This window comes from Uloborus diversus, chromosome 5, assembly GCF_026930045.1.
Source record: "Uloborus diversus isolate 005 chromosome 5, Udiv.v.3.1, whole genome shotgun sequence".
NCBI classification, from domain to species: Eukaryota; Metazoa; Arthropoda; class Arachnida; order Araneae; family Uloboridae; genus Uloborus; species Uloborus diversus.
The window spans coordinates 162,896,957-162,918,806 of record NC_072735.1 but is presented as its reverse complement, the minus strand read 5'-3'; the positions used below and the strand labels follow the sequence as shown (position 1 = coordinate 162,918,806).

The 21,850-nt window shown below is 31.5% G+C and overlaps 1 protein-coding gene across 3 annotated transcripts in view; it reads left to right on the top strand.

The window, feature by feature from the left end:
- LOC129222098 (peptidyl-prolyl cis-trans isomerase G-like) overlaps positions 1 to 21,603 on the top strand; it is a 73,322-nt gene extending 51,719 nt beyond the window's left edge. For all 3 annotated transcript variants that reach the window (XM_054856538.1, XM_054856537.1, XM_054856539.1), the window contains exons 9-17: positions 882 to 1,005; positions 1,688 to 1,798; positions 1,889 to 1,982; positions 4,543 to 4,670; positions 7,258 to 7,326; positions 10,869 to 11,015; positions 12,364 to 13,240; positions 15,139 to 15,185; positions 19,306 to 21,603. In XM_054856538.1, the coding sequence (XP_054712513.1) occupies positions 882 to 1,005; positions 1,688 to 1,798; positions 1,889 to 1,982; positions 4,543 to 4,670; positions 7,258 to 7,326; positions 10,869 to 11,015; positions 12,364 to 13,240; positions 15,139 to 15,185; positions 19,306 to 20,059 (2,351 nt within the window). In that variant the 3' untranslated portion in view covers positions 20,060 to 21,603. The remainder of the gene's footprint in view (positions 1 to 881; positions 1,006 to 1,687; positions 1,799 to 1,888; positions 1,983 to 4,542; positions 4,671 to 7,257; positions 7,327 to 10,868; positions 11,016 to 12,363; positions 13,241 to 15,138; positions 15,186 to 19,305) is intronic.
- The last annotated feature ends 247 nt before the right edge of the window (positions 21,604 to 21,850 follow it).

Here is a 21,850-nt window from a genome sequence, read left to right as displayed (position 1 = left end):
TTCACTCATTTTCTTATTCATTCACTCGTTTACTCACTTATTTGCTTTTCTTCATATATTAATTAATTTATTTATTCACTTTTTCTGCATTATCTTTTCATTCATTCATTCAAACTTTTATTTACCAATTCATTTGATCAAAAATACTTTTTATAATCATCTGGAAAATATTTTCTTAGAATTTTTTTTCACTTTGCCCCATCAAAAAAAAGGAGGGGGGTGTTCTACTCTTTTTTTTTTTTTTTGAAGGCGCAAATTTATTTTCAAAAATAAAAAAAATACAATGTTCTTTCTTAATGTGCTGTAATTTTCAAAACAAATTTTCAATTTGTTCATTTTGAGAAAGTTCAGTCATTTTAACTATTTCACTTTGCCCCACATTCCCCTAAATCGTTATACTTGTTGAACCTCATAGTTTTTTTTTTTTTTTTTAATTTTCGCTATAACATTTATTTTTAAAACTACAGTGAAGCACCGTTTATACGTTTTTTACGGGACTGTATGAAAAAGGCGTACAAACCAAAAAACGTATAATAGGTATAGGTTAATGTGTATTAGTCTTTGCTGGGACCAATTTTAAAACCGTATAATTGATAAAAACGTATAAAAGAGAAACGTATAAACGGTGCTTCACTGTATTTTAAAGTATAAAAACATTGTTTTCAATTAAGCATCTTAAAAACATGTTCAAAGTTTCACTGAAGGATACTTTCATACCTTTAAATAGATATATTAATTAATTTGAGTAAATTGAGTTATTCATACATACAGTGTGTTTTGTTCTTTATCTTCTCCACCTCTTGAAATATTTATTTTGTGGTCAGTGATTTTTTTTTTAAATTTATCATGATGTTTTATACATAACTTCGGTTGATACATAGAGAGAAAGAAGAAACGGGAAGTAACATCATCTTCGGATTCTGACGAGGAGAAAAAATCTAGAAAGAAAAGATCACATAAAACAAAAAAGAAGTCGCATAAAAGAGATAGAAAAGAACATAAAAGGTAATAGCTTTTTAAAAATGTGTTATGTGATATATATTAGTTACGTGCAACCTCTTGACCCTCAGATGTTGCACAGCATTTGCCATCAGCATTTTGCTTCCAAAGCTTCACAAAGCTCCATAATGCAATTACTTATTCCAAAGCTGCTCCAGATATCAATTTTTAACTATCCACCCCTGCAACATTAAAAACACTGTAGCAAAATAATTTAAAAAGTATCTTTGCATCGTAGCAACAAGTAATCTTGCTTATAATCTAATACACGGTAATGATTTTTGGTTTAACTCCAGAAAATGGGTTACTTGATTAATTTTAACTAGCATTTTAGTAGCGAAGGTCAAATTTGCTGAAATAAGTACAGTGAAACCTGTGTAAGTTGACCACTTGCGGTGCACTACTTTAGTGGTCAACTTACAGAGGTTGATTTATATAAGGGCTGATTTCGTGCTTGAAAAAAGCAGTCAACTTAAACAGGTGGTCAACTTACAAGGGTGGTCAACTTCACAGGTTTTACTGTAACTATATTAGCAATTTTACAAAATTTTGGATCTATAATTTGTATTCACATTTGGATATATGTTTTAAATTTCTCAGTTGAAAATGAATTATGTGTCAATAAGAATAAATTTAATATGTTATCGAATTAAAATTTCTTTTATGTGTGCTCTTTGAAACTTTGTAGATTATCCGACAGAGAAGACGATAAGTGTTTAATAGATCCTGAAGAAATTCCAGATGTTCCTACAAACAGATTTTTGTTAAGAAACACATCTCCTGTGACTCAGGAAAGAAGGTTAGATCAAATGAATTATAATTTGTAAACGTCATGATAATTCTCTTTTTTTTTCTGAATCCAAATAATTCTTATTCTGTGATTTTATAGAAATTTTAGTAACAGATCAAGAGATTCATATAGCTATAGTAGAAGACCTCATAGATCTAAGTCAGGGAGGAAAATAAAAGGTAGAGGTTTTATGGTAAGTTGTCATTAATGTTTTTATTTTCTAATTAGTTGAAATATTTGTAAGTTTGACATTCAGTGGATAATTGAGTTTTAATACTTGTTTATTAATCACATTAAATTTGTAGATTTTTTAATAACTTGTGATCAAACGTGCAATATTGCCATACGCAGGTGAAGAGTAGTAACTGCAAACTTAATAATTTTATTTATTTATTTTTTATTTTTTTGCAGTTTTGTCACCTATTACACGTTAGCTTTATTGTACAAGCTTGCTTATATGATTTCCGCAGAAAAAAAGCTAGAAAACTTCTTTATTCTAACGTTTTCCTGTTAGTATTGAATCCAAAACATGTTTCTTCAAATGTTTAAAAAAACATTGACTGTAGAAATAAAAGGAAAGGGGACATTATATTTGTGATCTAAAATTGAGGCAGTGAGAAGCAAACAGATGTAAGTGCCAGAACTAAAAATTTATAGATACCTTGTAAAAAATGCAGGAGAAACTCTCCTCTGTTTTGGGGCAAGAGATAGAATTGGTATCCCTTGTAGATTCTGCTATACTGCAGGATTTAGAAGAAAAAAATCAATGAAAGCTTACCTAGGATCTGAACTTCATATACATTTTTTTTTTCAAAAGACTTTTTTAAACAATCCACTTAAGGTAAACATACCAGTAATGTCCAGTGCTTCAGTAAGGGCCACTTCAAAGTTTATATTTGAAAAAATAGGATTCCAGGTCTCTCAATAGATTCAAAAGTGCACCAAACATGCAGGAGATATTTCTTCCTGCATGTTTGAATCCATTGGGAGACCTGGAATCCTATTTTTTCAAATATAAACTTTGAAGTGGCTACTACTGAAGCACTGGCCACTACCGATGTGTTAACCTTATACATCTCTTTGTTTCTCACTGCTATAATTGTCTTTTAATTTGAACATCTTTCCCTTTTTTAAGTAAAGGAACATTTTAAGCACAATGTATTTAACTGTAAAATTTGTCAATGCTCCCGAAAGAGAATATTCTTGCACTGTTCCTATGATATATCATCATATTATGTGAGTTACGAATTAAAAGGGAAATTGTGTAAACCAAAAGTGAAATTGCCTTCTTTGCAAGTTACAGAAAAACTCATCTATCCATCGTACAAGTAGCTGAAACATCTTCTAGAGTACTCTTTATTTTCCACCACCTCAAGACAGAAGGGAAAAAAAGAAATCTGACAGCATTAACATACACAGTTCTAATTTTCTCTTCCCTTTATAACTTTGTTTTCATAAAAATATTAAATACTAGTAACAGGAAATGGGAATCAGGAAGAATAATATTATGTAAAACAATCTATTTGTTGAGCTACTGCCATTTATAATTCAAGAAAAACCATTTGCCTGAAATAATGGTATGAAATCAATAATTTGCTCTGTGACTAATGCAGAAATTGATTTCTTCAGCACCATGACTGACACAGAAGTTAATTTTTCTGCTTCAAGACTGCTATAAAGCAGCATTTTATGTTCTCCAAATTCTGATACAAACTACATGAAGGCTGTGAAAGCATTGTTAACTCAATTCTGAAGACAAGTTTTATTATGCTTCTGTACTTATTTAGAGCTTTGAAGATGCTGCAGGTTTGCCTATTTTTCTGGAAAAGTTTGCTTTTCTTATAGTTTTAACTATTCAAGAATTCATATTTTGAAGTTAAATTATCTCATTTTAAAAATTTAATAACTTCAGATTAAAAATAAAAAAAATAAAAAATTGAAAATTTGCTCAAATTTATTGAAATTTTTTTTTTGGAAACATGCTGACATTGAACAATCAAACACACACTTCACACAAATTTAAATGCAACTTCTATCCTGTAGCACTCTCTAAATGTTTTAATTATTTTGAAAGTTGAAAAATGTTTAATTTTATACTACTTTAAAATATATTGATTTATGCCACTTAAAAATATTTTAATTGATGCTACTTTAAAATAAGCTAATTTCTATAAGATGTATTTTAAATTTCTTATTCAAGGAAGAAAAATAATTTCAAAATTTTCTCCAACTTGATTTAATTTATTGTAAGTAGTTAACTTATTTTTAGGAATATACTTCATTTTAAACAATGCATGAATTTGTTAAATATTTCATGGGTTTTCAAACTAAATATTTTTAAAAGAACTTGAACTTGATTTTTTATTCAATTATTATTAACTAATTAAATTTTTAATTCTAACATCCCTGATACAAAAACCTGGATTTTCCCCCCTGTTTTTCTTTAAGGTTAGTGCATCTATAGTGGATATATGCACCAATAGGAAATAACATCTTCGAAAAATGAAGATGATAAGACTTTTTCCCTTGCTAAGTGCCCCCCTCCCCCTAAAAAGTGAGAGTTGTTAAGGAGCCACCTAGCTGAGGAAAAAATCATATTATCTTTAATGTTTTGAAGACGTTACCTGCTTCTGGTGTAGTATCCACTTTAGGTGCACTTAACTTATGTATTTTGCCTAAATGTTTGATAAAAATGTTTTTACCTCCCTGGCTTTTACCTGAATTTAATTTTATATCGTGACTTCTACTTTCAGAGATATAGGACTCCATCTCCTACTGGCAGTAAATCTGGAAGTGAGACACCTCCACATTGGAAGCAAGAGCAGTCAAGATTGCGTAAAATGCCATTACCAACAAAAGAAACTACTCCTGACGATTCAGGGTAACTTGATTCTCCCTTGCCCCTTTTCTGTCTGTATTATATTTTGAATCTTTATATAAATGTAGCAGCTCAAACTTTAACAATAGAAATTATTTTATGTTTTTTGATTTATAAGTACTTGCATCATTAATAAAAGCCCTTTAAAATGCCTGAAGTTAATAGTTTTAAAGAAAGTCTCCATAGGATCCTTAATATTCCCTTTTTAAGATTCTGATTTTTAAATACCTTGTGGGGTTTGGGGGGTTCTACAGCTTTGTTTGCTTTGAACAAGAATTTTTTCCAAGCCCTAGTACCATTCTTGCTAATTCTTATGTAAATGACGTCCTGAATTTAAATACTACCTCTATTTTTTTTCTATTGCTTACTGTTTTCTGGAAACCAAAACATTCACCCCCTCCCCTCACTGGAAAGCCCCTACATTACAATTCTTCTGAAGGGATAAAAGTTCGGAAACATAAACATATGTTGCAAGGAGATTTCGAGGAATTTTCTTCTTCAAAAAATCATTAAAATAAAATCATTTTTAGTTTTTCTTCCCTCTTTTTTTCTTTCAATTCTATACTTTTTTGTTGTAAAAAGTAGAGTATCAGACGCACCTGTACAAGTGTTTTATCCAAAATTATGTTCAAGTTGAAAATAAAATAAAATAAATCCCAGCCATAATTTGCATGAGTTGCATTGCAAATCTTCAATGTAGAAACTTGCAGTGTAAATAATATATTGACAAATATGATTAAGATCTAAAATACGATTAAGTGCTTTTAATGTACAGTCAATTTGTGATAACTCGAATATTAATATAACTCAAAGTTTTTATCAAGACCCGACCCCTTTATCTTTAATTCCATGCTATTTGTTCTCAATATCTCGAAGTTAACTTCCTATAACTCGAAGTTTTTTCAAAGATGACTAAAATTTATTTCGAAAGAGCGAAAAAAAAGAGAAAAAAAGAAGCAAGTGACTATGGCAGAAAAATTAATTCACCTTCACTTGCAATTCCTGCACAATAGACCTCTAAAGCAGGAAGAGCACCTGTTGAGCCAATGTGCGATAAACAAGTAACATGTGCGGAAATGAGTTAGCTTGTTTTCTTTTGTTGTACTGTACTGTTTACACTTTGACATGTTGCTGGGCTACGAATTTGCTTTTAAGCTGTCAAATTGTCAAGTCAACTGATTGTATCTTTATTCAAAGGCTGACCTAAAAGTTAAGATGCGTTCCCCTTCATTCTTTAGTTCGATCATTTGCTGATAAGTTCCTGAGAGACAGAGTGAGTTTTCTCTACTATTAAAGATGTCTAAGCAAGTACTCTGTCAATGATATTAAAAGAAAAAGAGGAACTTCTAAAGCAGTAGAATCCATGAACCCGAATTTGAAACAAATGAAAATGTGCACCTTTTCTGAAGTAGAATCAGCTCTATTCAATTGGTTCCAGCAGTATCGAAACCAAAACCATGCTTCTGATTTATTTTCTCTGAATATTTTTGATTAAACTGTGCATAATGTGCTTAAAAACTTTTAAGTTTTGTGAATTTGTCTGTTATATGTGCATATTAATTAAAATATTCGATGGTTTTTAACATTAAAATGTTGAAAACCAAAACTAGTGGTAAGTCGAACACCGATAAGTCGAAGTTTTTCGTTGGTCCCTTAAGAGTTATTGCGAATTGACTGTAGTATTATCATACATTTTCTAATGATTCAAAAAATATATAGTCCACCTGATTTAGAACTTATCCACACAGATGAAAATACCAATCCATCTAAGTTCCTTGGTGTAAACATGTCTTTCTGACAAAATTGTTTTTCTTGATCTTTTGATAAAAGCTTTGATAAGTTCCATATTAATTGACTAATTACATAGAATTTCAATATTTTCTTTAAATTGTCTTCTCCCCCCCCCTCTTTTTTAAACTGTTCTCTTACCTGGCAACTTGATCTCATGTAAAAGTAACATTTACTTTATTATTTGATGGAGAGTATTATAATTTGTGTTATTTTCTTGTTTGTTACCGTACTTTTGCAGGTTAGTGATTTTGTTCCATTTTTGTTCATACTCTAATGGGTTGCATTAGAATAGAATAAATATGCAAGTTTCTTATGTCACATAAACCATAAGTAAAATAACTTTAAGCTGAGTTAGATTTCTTAATCAATATGTAACCGTGTAACCATAATCTATTAACCTCTTAAAAGTTTGACCACTTTAATGGTAATTCTGTAGAGCATTTATGACATCTTTGTTTGTCTAAATTTGAAATTATTCTCGGAAGAAACCCAAAAAAATGTTGAGAAGATTAAAACATGCCATCTGGTAAAACCCCACCCCTATGCATGTTTTTAAAACTAAGATTGTGTGCTAAATGCAAATTTTATTTTGTTCTACATGTTGAAAATTTTTGAGCCTTTTCAACCACAGTTTGTGATGCATATTGAAGAAGTTTGTTTTAAATACACTGGAAATTTCAAGTTGTTTTGCTGTTTACTTAAACTACTTTTAATATGCATTGGTTACATTAATAATTTTATCTAAAGTTGGATTAAAATCTATATACACATCTGTAAAAGGAATGTTATTAATTTTTAGAGCTCAAGAAGGATTTGAACAGGATGAAGAAATGGAAATCCAAAACTCTTTACTGCCTTCCAGATTGGGGTACATAGATCTTTTCAGTAATCTCTTATGTTCAAAAATCACTTAATTTAAGTTATTACATTTGCTTTTATTATTACTATTATTTTGCGCTAGTAGGACCCACACAGCTTTGCCGGTAGTAGAAAAGTAAACAGTCATTTGGTTCGCCTGTATATTTACAAATAATTGATGGTAAATTTCTTGCCAATTTGCTCGCCCATGTTACGGTTCCACGTTATGATAATTTGGTAATTACTCATCAACATTATGATAGTCTGCTCAGTAAAATGTTCTTAAAATTGGACTACAAAAGAATAAAATCGAGTATTTTTTTTTTCATATTCATTTTAAAAAGGGAGAAGGGGTATATTTGTTTAATTCTACTAAGTTTGAATGGTCTAAAGAAGGGTAAAAATGCTATTTGGAGCATGCTTTTTGAAAGTGTATAAGATTGTTTAAGAGATAATTGTGAATGCTGATGACTTACATACTTTTCAATTTGAACTTATTTATTACATATTTGTTTCAATTATTAATATTCATAAGCGATTCAGTGTTACTTGCTTTTCTTGTTTATCTCACCTTTTTTTTTTTTTTTTTTTTTTTTTTGAAGCAAACCGAATTGCCTATTATCCTCACTTGACTGTTATTGACATTCCGGTTCCTTTTTCAATGTTCCCACATAATGATCATCTCTTGTATAATATGTTAGATATATAGCCATATATAGATGTATAGCTATATAGCCATAAGGCAACACCTCATTCATATTTGTACATGTAATGTATTTCAATTGTTAAATATATTTATTTATTTCATTTTACACAAACTGCCGAATGGCAACACTTCATTGTTGAAAAGTAAAAGACTCGGGAGATTGTGTTCAATCGATTTTTAATTTAATTGAGCAACTACTTCTTGAGGTGTAACAATGTTATGTGTGATGTTAATAAAGTTTGATTGATTTTTATAATAGAATCTCAAATTTATGTACGAATTTAGGAAGTTGGTTTATACCTTCTCGACTTCCTCCTTACTTTAGGTTGGTTTATACCTTATAGTTTTATCATGCCTCAACAAAAACTAACCAATGAAGAACGTCCTATCGCATTATTAACGTGCTAAGATGCTATCGCAATTCGGATTGCAAAAACATCTTTTGAATGCGACTTGCCAGCACTCAAATGGAAAGGGCCCATCGCCAGAGGCAGATGTTTTTCTTCTTTTTTTATGATTTCCCCCCCCCCCCCCCCGGCTTTTTTTAATCTTCCTTTCTTTTTCCCCCTTATGTATTTCTTTTAGCATTTTCAATGTATTTTTAGTTCTCCCTCATTTAAAAACTCAAGCACATGTCAAAGTGCTTAAAACCATACCTGCCAACTCTACTGTTTTTTCCATTTGATTCCTGGATTTTTATCATTCCTCTTGATTGTGTATCTGACGCAAGGAACATTTGGGTGTAGTTAGAAGGATAATAAAACATCCTTATTCTTCCCTAAATAACAATGAAAAACCTGTCATAATCATCTACTGGATTTTTTAATCATCTACTGGACTTGTTCCCAGTAGATGTTGGCAGGAATGCTAAACTGAAATGAATATGTAACGCCACAAAGATCAAGGAAGCTCCAAGCGCAATGTACTACTTGTATTTTAGAACTAAGTCTTGATTCCAGATTTTTAAAAACCAGAAGGTCTCATTGTCAGTATCATCTGCAATCCTGATACCTAATCACTCACACAATTAAGTAACCCAGCCCATTTGATCTGATTGGTCGAAAAGCCTAGCATACTGGGAGTTAATCTAGCAATATGAAGCTTTAAAAAATGATACAAAGACCTTTCAGTTTTATTTTACGACCTATTCAAATAGTTGACAGTGACACACTGACCGACCAGCTGCAATGGTATTGCAAACAGATTATGTCAAGTACAGATATTTAACTGTGCATTTCCTGTTTGTGCACCTGATTTTGTGAGGAAAGTAATTATTTGCAATATGCTCCTTGAGCGTAACCAGTAGAACTGTCTGAGTAGAATGGTTCTATCTGCATGCAAAAATGAATGACCACCAATTTTGGCAGAGTTTGAGAGGCTTGTCTTATGGGTATCAGAACTAGAGATGCTGTATGTTTTATTTTGTGATATAAATTTTTGTGTCATTTGATTTGACAGGGTTAAAATTGTTTAACAAGTAATCTAAATCTAGTCATCATTTTTTCGTTATACTAGAAGCAGTATTTCTGATGATACTGGTAGAAGTATTATTTCATCCTGGCAATTTATTCTGACAATATTGCTCATGCCACGGATGCCAATGGTTTATGTTTCCGTTACCAATACCATTACTTCGGATGTGTAAAACTTCCACTGTCTGTGGACTACCAGTCTTCTGCTACTGAATGTCTATTAAGTTTTCTGCCACCCTTTTTTCCCTGTTGTGAATTAGCTCATAATTTGGAGGTCACCCTGCTTGCTACTTGTAGGGGATGGCTCAGCTGTAATTGAAAATGCTTTGTATCGTATTAATATGAATTGACTTTGGTGCTGCTGGTGATTTTACTTCAAGTGGGCTTGCATTTTTGAATATTTTGCTTCTCATTATCTTGTTTAAGCCATTAGGATATTTTTTTAAATGAAAAGTAGTGACTATTTTTTAATTTTGAACTTCTCATAAATCACATGTCTTATCTCCCCCCCCCCTTCAGAACAACTTAATTTCTTTTTATATTTCTTGAGTTCATGGTTTAATGCTAATAGCCAACTTGTAGTAGCAGATCATGGTACGTTGATTCATTTGAGGGAAATAAATCAGAAATAATTTTTTTTAATGAATCAAGATTGCCTCTCATTTTATTTTTTATTTTAATAATTTATTCCTTTTGCCCTTTAATTTTGATAATTTTTAATGCATTAATTCATTTTCTTTTGCATTTAAAAAATTTTTAAAACATTTAATTGACATCCTGATTTCATGCTAGATTTTGAAGAAGAAATCCGCATTTAATGTCAACTTTTATTCAATTAACTTTGTTATGGTTTTTAGATTTTTTTTAAGTGTGTTCTTAAAAGAAATTTAGAAATACCTACTCGAAAAGAATTTTGAAAATTTATATCAAGCATATTCAAATAGGTGTTTTGAAGGTGTCGGGTATATTCATGTTGTTTTTATCTTGGGGTGATAAGTGCTACTGATGACTGGGGTGGCTAATGTTACAGGGTATGAGAAACACATGCCTAAACTCAGTGTTGGCTTCTTGATCATAAGTTTGGGAGTGCAGCATTATGGGAATTCTAAAATAATGATAATAATAATAAGCGATACAGATTTTAAAATTTATTTTAAAAATTTGTACATTTTTTTAATGTTTAATGCTAAAAGTGTTTCTGTAAGCGGGAAACAAAAAACTTTTAGGCATACAGAAGTTTTAAATGTTTTCTTTTAATTATCATTAATAATAAAACTTGAAGCATTTTACTTGACTAACTAAATTTGCAAATGAATAAAAAAAGTATATTTGTTTTTTCCTCATTTATTTATTTATGTTTTGAATTTAATACAGAATTGTGTCAAAGACTTGGAAGGAAAGTGGTTTTGAAGACTCGAGAAATAATTGGAAGAAAAGTAGTTTTGAAGACTCAAGAAAGAATAGGAAGGAAAGTGCTTTTGAAGATTCAAGAAAAAATTCAAGCAGAGAAAATAATAAAAGGTTTCATACAACTTGACATAAATGTTATTTGCGTTGCCATTTGATCGTTTTATGCATAAAAAAATGTCTGTACTCTGTACTGTTTTCACAAAATTTATGATACTTAAAAAGCATTTTGCATCATGAAAAGTGCTCTTAAATTTTTTTTTATTTTGAATTATTTTGTTTGTTTTTTTCTTTTTAACTATCCTATTAGTTTTTTTTTTTTTTTTTAAGCCAGCTATTATTTTGTAGTTGCATAATTTTGCCATTTGCTCTCCTCATTCTGCTTGCAAATTTGTTTTTAAAAGTAATGGTGTATGAAAAAAAAATAACTGTTTGGAAACTAGCAAAGCTCCAAGAGCTAAAACTACCTCAGAAAGTGCCACACCAAACTTTTTTTTAAATTAATTTTCAGAAAACAAATGTTGAGATAAGTAAGGCATAGGTGCTTTTTTACTGAACGTAGAATAACCTTCATTTGCATTTCATAACTATGTTTAAAAAATAAATAAATGCATTACCAAAGAATCCTTCATGCAATCATGTGTGTATCTTATATATAATATCTCTGGTCCGTTTTTCTGTCAGTCCACAAGATCTTTCTTATTCCTTTTCAAATTCCATGATCTATTCCTCATTTTAAAGCTTATCTAGCAGACTAATGATGAAAAATAGACCCATGATCTAAAAATGTACCGCTGTTCTTAAATTTGAGACTTAAAATTATCTTAGGAGATATTCTTTAATGGAGTAAGAATTTCTGTTTGGATTGTCAGAAGGGATAGTCGGGTAGCTCAGTCGGTAGATCCTTCAGCTTTCAATCAAATGGTCCAGGTGTTAAGCCACTGTTTTAGTGGCCTACTGTTTCAGCATTTTTGAAGTATGCATTTTGCCTATCAAATCTTAGGCGTTAAAATTAAAGCAGCAGGAATGCTCTTCGCTTTTTGACTTCTCAGTGCAGCCTTTATTAAACGTTCTGAACTATGGCAGAGTATGCATTTTTAAGTCATTAGCACAATGTAGTTCATAAACTATTGAGTCTGGTAATTTTCTACCTAGTGAATATATGAATTTTTACAGAGAGTGTTTTTACATGATAATTTTACTGCAGGGATATAAATTTCCAACTTGAATGCTTCTTGCGGGTCAGCTCGTTAATGTTATTAACAATTAATGTTTTGAACATGGTAAAGACTTTTTTTTAATTTAAGAATGTTTAGTTTTATTTTGTTACTAGCTTTAAAAATGAAGTTTAACTGGTTATTATGGTTCTTATTAAAGTGTCAGTGCAAAAAGTATAAATAGTTTCATTCTTAAAAATGCATTACATTTTGCATGTGTATCATATCTTCTTTTCTCCCTTCAGCTCCTCAGACAGGAAATTTCTTGAGCGTTATTCATCTTATGAAATAGAAGAATTCTCAAACTCTCCTATGCGGAGCAAGATAGTTGTTAAGTCTTCCAGACAAGAGGAAGACTGGCATTCTGATCGAAAATTTGAAAGAGATACTGAGAGAAAGGGAAGAAAAGAATTAAGTGAGCGTAAATCATTTAGTAGTGAATTTGAGCGTGGTGCCAACTTTCAGAGGCATGTTGTAAATGACCGTCACTCAACAACCAATAAAGAGCCTAAAGTGCCGGAAAAAAGCGCTGAGCAAATCTTACGTGAAAAACAAAAAATCAAATCTTTAAAAAGAGATTTATTTAAGTATACTAATTATGGTAATGATAGTGATGATGAGGATGATACACCAGTACACAAAACTTTCTCCAGAGATAAATCAGTTGAGAAAGAAAATAAAGCAGAATGTAGTCAAGATAACGTGGTAATTATTCCTGGAATATGTGATGAAGACTTTAAACTAAATAAATCAGATTCACATTCTCCTGAATTCCAAACTCAGAAAAATTTGTCGGAATATCAAGTTCAAAATGAGCCTGTAAGATCATTAGATGACAACGTGAAGGAGCCTTCAGTTGAAGAACAGGATGACCAGGGTGAAGTGCCAAATAGGCATTCTTCAAGTGTAGAAAATGATGCAGTCGAGAACACAGCTTCAGTAGAATTAAATGCTGTAGTTAGTGAAAACGAACCTAATAGTACATCTTCATTTATAATGTCCTCAGATGTTGAGCCGTTACCTTCCAGAGTTCCAGTGCAATCAGTTGAAAACTATGATGTTAGAGCTATCAATAATGAAGACGCTCTCTCTGTAATCAAGTTGCAGAAAGAAGTTAATGAAGTAAGATATTCTTTTATTTTCTTTTTTTTTTCTTTGAGTGATTTAAAAGATATTCTGAATGAATGCTTGTAAACCTGAGATTGGCCGAAGTGGAAAGAGTCTGGCCAAACCAGAAATCTGCTGCATACCCTCCAATTGTTATGAAATTTAGTCTTAAATCATAGAGTTGTAGATACGTAGTAATAATTTGAGGATTGAGCAGAAGGTGAGGAAAACCGTGCTTTCTTGGTTCATCTCTCTGTTGCATACAATAAGACAAGATCTTTTCCTGTATGAAAAAGTTGAGCGATTGCAGACACAATGTCACTTCAATCTAATAGTGTGGGCATGAGTAAGCAAACTGCTTACTACTTCTTAAATGCATTGTTGAAAGAATTTTTCCTCGTTTTTAAAACATTTTGTTTAACTGTAGTATTTAAAATGTCGAAAATCAAGAGTATAATTAAATTTCCATATGAATTTGTTTTAGAAAAGTTTGAGCTAACTAGTAAGAAATGGATTCTACATCAGTGATCCTTTTGAACAACAACAATAAAAAAAATAAGTTTTTGGAATTGTTTGTGAATGAATCCTCAAATCAGTGAAACAAACTTATGTTTTAATTCTTCATCAGGGTAATTGAAGCATTGTGTTTGTTTTTGAACATTCAATTGTTCAGAAGAATTTGACTAAAACTTAATCCATGAAAATTTGAATTGTTACAAATTGCATTCAACGTCTCTCTTCTCTGAAACCGACTCTGAGTTACGGTTTGCTCAAATTGAGCTATAGTCCCAGTTTAAAAAAATGGTATTGTCATTGAATTTGCCTCAAATCAAAAATACTACCTTGCGGTAAAAAATTAATTTTAACCCACCTGCAGATAATGCATAGTCTGCATTAAAGGAAGGAAATCTTGGTCAATGTGCTGAATCAGGATCAATTGATCTTTAAAATTTGTTGTGGGATCTTCAGTTAGAAGACAGTTGACCAGCTAATTTGTTAAATGAAAGGCAGAATTTGGCAGATCAAAATATTGATGAAAAATTATTGTGTTATATCGTTGCCACTTGTATACATTAATGCCTGCATAAATTCATTTACTGCCTATTTTATACATGAATTTATGTAAAACCATAATTTTTTCCATTGCAAAACCGTATTATTGTTAAAGTTAAATTTTGAAATATTTTTATTTTATCGCAAGAGAAGAAGTTAAAAGGTTGATCTGCATATGTAATACAAGTGCATGACTTACATAACAGTATTTTTTTTTTACCATTTTAAGAGAAGTAAAAGTTAGTTTATCATTTATTAAATATTGTTTTCAACTTTTGTTGTGTATAAATAGCTTATGAGTTTAATGGGAGAGGCTTAGGCTTAGAATTACTTCTGAGTAGTTAGAACATACTGCTTCATGCTGTATGTTTAGTCAAAACTATGTGTCATATTTAGTGAAAATGTGTTGAAATTTCTTCAATGCCTTTACTTTTTCTGGACACATATTTGTTCTTCCCTAGTTAAACTTTTTAATGAAAAATTAAGCTTAAATTTTTAAATTGCAGCTAACCTTTTAGGTTTTCCTAGCGAAGAACTTAATGACAGTAAGTGTGATTAACTTGGCCAGACATTGTATATACTTTTGCATGCATGAATACAGACATTTAATTTTATAATGAATGTGTGTGTGTGTGTGTTTGTATCAAGAGTGAGTTAATAAATTTTCCAGTACCCAAATGTCAATGAGAAGTAATTGATTCCTTAGTCCTGACCAATTTTATGTAAAAACAAAAAAAATATATTTTTCCAGAAAAACTACCAGAATGGCGTCCTGGTGTTTTCCAGCACCATTTCATCCCTGGTGTGTGTGTGTGTGTATGTAAATATGAATATATTTATAATTATGTATTTATTTTTAGGAATCTGAATTTATTCAAACTGAAGAAAAGCATGATATACCAAAAAAGTAAGTTATTTCATCATTCTGTTGCTTAATCTGGTTGTAACACTGAATGCAATTAATTGAATGGGCGTCCATATGGGGGGGAGGGGCAAGTGGAGGCTCAAGCTCCCCCCCCCCCTAGAAATTAGAACTTCCTTGCTTTTAGTACTTTTTTCTTTGCAAAAATGTAAAATCATTTCTTCTCCAGCCATTAATGAATGAGTCATTGAAAATGTTAAAGTTTTAGTAACTCTAATCTGTACTGAAATCAATTTCCATCGGGGGAAAATTTCCTGTTCAACCACAGGGAAAATATCTGAGCCCCCTTCCCCCTTAAAATTTTGCATATGGGTGCCCATGGTTAATTTAGTTTTTTATTTGTAAGTGGTTTGGTTGGGTATGTTGTTCCCATAAATATTTGATTCTTTATCGTAAAACTGTTTGTGGTATTGATATATTCATTATTGTTATTATTACTGATGCAAATATAGTGGTAAGTTTAAAAACTAATCTTGGGATTAAATGCTACCATTCATACTAATTTGAATTTGCGATTAACAGTAGCTTTCAAATTCCTAGATTGCTGACATCATCATAATCTATCCACCAGTAACTAAACCATGAGGCATTATGGGCAATTGTAGACCTATTACAAACTTTCTAAAATAGTAATTTTAGTTTTACTAATTATTGAAACACGTTAGCTTTTTATCATGTCATAGATTATTTGCATAAAAGATATAAGAATGGAAATCAAATATGGGGTCATTTCCCTCAGTTGTTTTCAACCGAAACTCTAATTGTAGTGTAGTAATTGCAAAGTCGGTGGAAACACAAGCATAAAATATGATCATGTATTGTGTGAAGCATGGTGACAAATCCAAAATTTTGATCTGGGGGTCATAAAACTTTTCTGTCATTTTCATATCTCCGTTTTATAGGGGAATGGACAATACCATTTTGTTAATTTATTATCATAATGTGCGCATTATTATGTTGTTTGTTCAATTTTTGAGTGCATTAAAAAATACTGTCAGTAATTTGCAGCAATGTTTGTAATCCGAAATTTTTGGTTGCTGTTTCCGAAAATTTTGGGCTAACAACACATTCTAAAACTAAAAAATTATTTAAAAACAAAAGGAAAAATTTTCTTTTTTTTCCCCAATGATTTTTATATGAATACAGGGGAGAGCAGGGTAGCGGTCCAGCTTCCTCATAGTTTCTGAAAATTTCACACTGTTTTCAGAAAATTTTACTTGAATCCACCATCACCTCTGGTAATTTGATAACAATCACAATGAAGTTACCAGCCATAAAATAGTTCTAGCATTATCAACAACACAAGCATGCATAGAATGACTGTTAATTCAAAAATCATTGTTGTCACATAAAGAACACAAGCATAAAAAAATAAAATACTTCAGGTTCTTATTCTGTAGCTAACACCACCGAGAGAGAAAGACTCGGAGCTAACAAAATTGCACACAGTGCCAGATCTAGGGGGAGCAACCCGGAGCCCTTGCCCCAGGCGGTAACTGCAGCAAATTCACCCTATTTCTGTGTGTTTTTTTTAATTAAAGTTACTTATTTTTACTTCCTTTTACAAAAAAGGAAGTATTGTATTCGCAAAAAAAATTTCACTAAAAAATGGACCTTAATTTCCATTTTGCTCACCCCTGAATGAATGTTGAGCTTTTTTTTCAACCCGACCACACGTGGATAAGTGCCTAAGAATATAGACCCCCGAAATATCCATTTTAACAATACCCGAGTTAATTACTAGAATTTTCCTTGATGTCCGTATGTATGTATGTATGTATGTGCATATGTGCTTATGTATGTTGCATAATTCAAGAACGGTATGTTCAAGGAAGTTGAAATTTGGTACGTAGACTCCTAGTGGGGTCTAGTTGCACACCTCCCCTTTTGGTTGCAATCAGGTGTTTCTAAAAGGGGCTTTTGCCCCCTTTTGGGGGGAAATCATTGTTAATTTTGATGCAAACCCAAGTGGTGTTATAATTTGGCAGACACTTGGCGGTATGTCGCCAGTCTTTTGGTCGCCAACTTCGCGACAAATTTGGCATTTTTTTTTTTTTTAATTTTTTTTTTTTAAAATCTGGTTGCATTTGGCCACTGTTGATAATATTTAGAGAGTTAACTATTGAATCACATTAAAATTGCCAATAATGGGGAAATAACATTAAGTTGGTGTAAAACGAAGTCATGTGATGCACACATCAGCGCGTTATTCAAGATTTGACAACCAAGGTCGGCATTTTCAAGTGTTTACCCCAGTGCAGAAAAATCATAGATCCGGCACTCATTGCTCAGTGTAAATAACCAGAGACAAGCTTCTCTTGCTTTAAAACTCTTCTGTCTCAATAACTTTCACAATGTGGACACTTTTGAATCTTGATATGATATCTTCAGTGTAAAGATATGAGCTGCTAACTACTGGATTTTTCAGGAGAGACTTAGATTTTCAGCGTTTGTTCGACAAGAATATTTGCTTTACTGTCTAAAAGTTTTCTGTTAAATACTTTAATCTTACTGAGTGAAAGCTGGCAGCATTTGTATCAGTATAAAATTGTTTCATAATATGTTTGTATCGCTCAAGTTATGACTAATTTTTTTAGTATCAATAAACTTTATCATATAAAATAACATGAGTTATTTTTATGACTTTAGTTATTCAAAGTATAAATCATTGTTGCAACTAGTGAATCATTATAAAGTAGCCTTCTAACAAAGATACTTTGCTGCTAGAAAAAGGAAAATCATACATAAATATGAATTAAAATAAGTTTTAGTTATAAATTATAGGTCAATTTCTCTGTCTATTCTATCTGTAGTCTCAATTATTCTGTTCCGTGTTTAAATGAATTACTCTTTTTATATGAAGTTAAGATCTTGCATGTGATTGTACTTTGAAATATGTTAATAATCCATATTTTCCCCCGAATGACAGTGTAAAATTTTATATTGTGATGCATTGCAAATGTTTTCTGGATGTTTTTCTTGGAATGTTGCGAAATACATGTGATACATATGAAACATTGCTGACAGAATTCAGCTCTTTATGTATTTATTTCATGAAGATTTTTAAGACATCTATGAAAAAATATTTAGGATAGAATCACTTCTATCCAGTCCTTGTTTGTCCAGATCTCCATATTATCCAGATCAAGTTTGTAGCTTTAAAAAAATTATGTTCACATCACAATTTTTAAATTAGGTTTCTTTTCTGTCACATTAGCCCCTCTTTCCATTAAACACTATTTTTCAGTTCACTTCCTCTGTAATAATGCCTGTGTTTTACTTGCTGTTGCCGGGAAAAAAAAAGTAATTATAAAGATAACATACTTTTGCTTTTAATTGTTGCCAACAACAATAAAAGTAATAGTAGTAATAAAGTGCAAATATTTTGTTAATAAATTTAACAAATTTCAAGGCTGAACCTAAGCAAGCATATGTTTGTGGAATGTGTATTGAGAGAAGAAATATAGGCAGAAAAAGCTATTTGTACTAAGCTGTACAGTGCCTATTTTTCTTAAATTTTTTATTTAACATTTATTGGCTGCTTTATAATTAATATAAAATAAGTATAACTTTAATTTTTGAGTATTGTAATCGAGAAATAATTGGTTACATTCGCATGGCGCTACCAGTCAACCGGTGACTTACCAGAGCGTTCTAATACAGCTACCCTATAACTGGTTGCTTTCGAAGTCGTCCTAATGGCTTCACCAGTAGATCCACCGGATTGAAACGCGTGACTTTGTTGACCAATTATAAGTATTTTTCATCTACCCATTACTCGTCTGTGCAGTAACCGTGTATCAACCAAAAGTGTTTAATGAAACATCAGTTTGCGAACAACCCGTTAATAACTGCTGACATCATTAGATTTCATGCGATTAACCGACCAGGGTTCGACCGGTAGCTCTATGCAAACGAAACCATATACTTATTTCATACTTTTTAGTGTGTATCAAGCTTATAAAAATATCCTTTAGAATTAAGAAACATTTTTATATGTAATTTAATATTTCTATTCAATTATTTTTCGATCTGTTCAGACTTGATACTTTTGTAGTTCTTCCATACCTTAGCATGAATGATGTGTAAATTTTCATCTTTACAGTAAGAACTTGGAGCAAGAAAAACATATTGAACCTTCCACACCTTCACCTGAAGGTTCACCTCCCCAACAGAAAAATGCATCTCCAATCAAGCAATATACCAGATCACCTCAAGGTAGTTCGTCCAGTTCTCCACCTACAAAAAGAAAAAGATCCAAATCACCTAGTGATAAAGTAGCATCATCCAGTAGGCAGAATAGAGGATCAGTAGATCGAAGATCAAGATCACCTGTTCACAAACCACGTTCATCATCACCTCATAGGACAGGTCGATCACTAGCAAGTCGTCGTTCTAAATCTCGATCTAGATCCAGATCTGGCAGACGCTCAACTTCACCACCAAGAAGCAGAAATCGGAGAAGAATCAGCAGGTCACCAGACAATCGAGTGCGAAGATCACGTTCAAGACCACGTAATGAAAGAGGATCCCGTTTTTATCAGCCCCAAGGAATGAGACACTACAGTCCGCCTCGACGTGGTAATTATTATAGACCATATGCCAAGAGCCCGAGCAGTAGAGGTAGAATTAAAGGTGCTGCCTATCGTTCACGATCTCGTTCTCGTTCATTATCTAGGAGGCGCCGTAGGCAGAGGAGATCATCCAGCAGTTCAGCCAGCAGCTCAGGGCACTCATCAAGCTCTGATAGCGATGCTAAAAGGAATAAATCCCGCAAGCTTAGGAAGAAAAAACGATCATCATCGTCATCATCATCTACTGGATCATCTGATTCTCGATCGGATAGTGATTCACACTGAGTTGTTATTTGAGAAAGAAAATAAGAAATTTAGGGATGTTGCTGAAATATGGCTCTTTCAAGACTGCCCAGTGGGAAGGGGAGGGGTGTTGAAATGAGTTGTCCGGCTTAAACTCGTAGATGTATTGTCTCAGAACTTTTATAATCTTATCAGAAACTCTTAACTATATGCTACTGAATTCAGTAGCTGTCAATAACAAAATAAAATTTTATCTTTGGCAACGGTAAATTTGAGAGCATTATGTTAGTATTTACACATTTTGTTTTTACTTACTGAAAATGACCTTTCTTTAGAAATGTTTATTTACCTGGTCAAAAGTTTCTAAATTTTAAAACTTCGTAATTTAACCCTAAATTGTGTAATGAATACTGGGATAGATGTACCTAATCATCCATTTTGAGAGTCTTGGGTTGAAAGCAGTCCTTCCAAAACATACAAACAAAAAAAGTTTAAATCAAAGAAATTTTAAAATTAATGATATATAATTCAATATTTTTGAAATGGTTGTACAAGATTTTGCACAATGATGATTTTTTTTTTTTTTTGAAAAATAAAGGGGAAAAAAACATTTTTCTTAAAATAAAGAAAAAATAAGAAAGTATGTTGCACATAGATATGTATGTATCTATTTACTGAATAGCTTTGTTTTTAAGCCCTTTGTTATAAAGTCTATGAAGTGTGATTAATTCATTCCTGTAATTTTCACATATGAAACAAAATTAACCACATAAAATGGTCCATGAAATCAGCCTGAGTTTTTTGGGAGCTTGACTTCCATCTTTTAAGAGGCAAGCTGATTTGCAAGAGATAATGCTGTTAGGTTTTTTTTTTTTTTTTTCAAAGATTAGGTTGACTTTTTTGCAAATATTCATAATAATTCTGTTTCGAGCCGGTAGAATTAAAAATCATATATAATTTTAGCAGCAATGATAGTAATATTGAATTTCTGGGGTTCTACAATGAATAAGTGCTGAAATATTTCTTTTTTAAATGCAAACATCTTGGTTTTCACTGTAAAAAAGTATAATCATTCAAATAAGTACGTGGATCTTTTTCATCCTAGTAATTTTGGTTAATTCTAGATTGATAAATCAATTGCGTCTTATAGGCCAAGAATTGTGATAATTTTTTCATATAAGTTATTCCTTCATTTTTAGATAATATTGTTGCTTGAACATTAAAAATAACGTTGTGAATTTGATTTTGTTCTATTGATTCAAATAATTGAATGTTGTAAACAAGGTCAGAAGTATTAGGATGGTTTTCATTTTGTGAAATTTGTTTCTTTCATTGACACAATCCTTATGGCACTATTTTTCGACTAAAGAGAAATAGTTCCAATGAAAATTAGTTTTGGAATCATGTATGCCTCTTATAAGTGCAAACCTGCTCTAGTGACAGGCTTTGACTAGCTTGGAGCCTGAGGCAATTTCTCCTGTTTGTCTGAGCCTAACAGCTGCTCTGTGTATCTGATGTTCATTTTGTTGGAATTGTGTTCTCATGTATCTAAATTTAATGATGTAACTTGTACCCATTGTAAACTGTAATTAAAATTTTTGTAAAAAAAACCTTGAAAATTTGCTTAATGTAGATTTTGTTTTACTTTGCAATGCTCTTTTAAACAGTTATCTCACTTGATTACCTCCATGGCTCAAGGCATAGTAAAGAAATCTTGAATTGTTTTAAATCATATGAAAGTTGTAAAAAAATGAAGCATATCTATTTTTTAAAAATCATGATCACTAATTTCTTTTTAATATACTCAAGATTGTACTAGTTTTTTGTAGCACA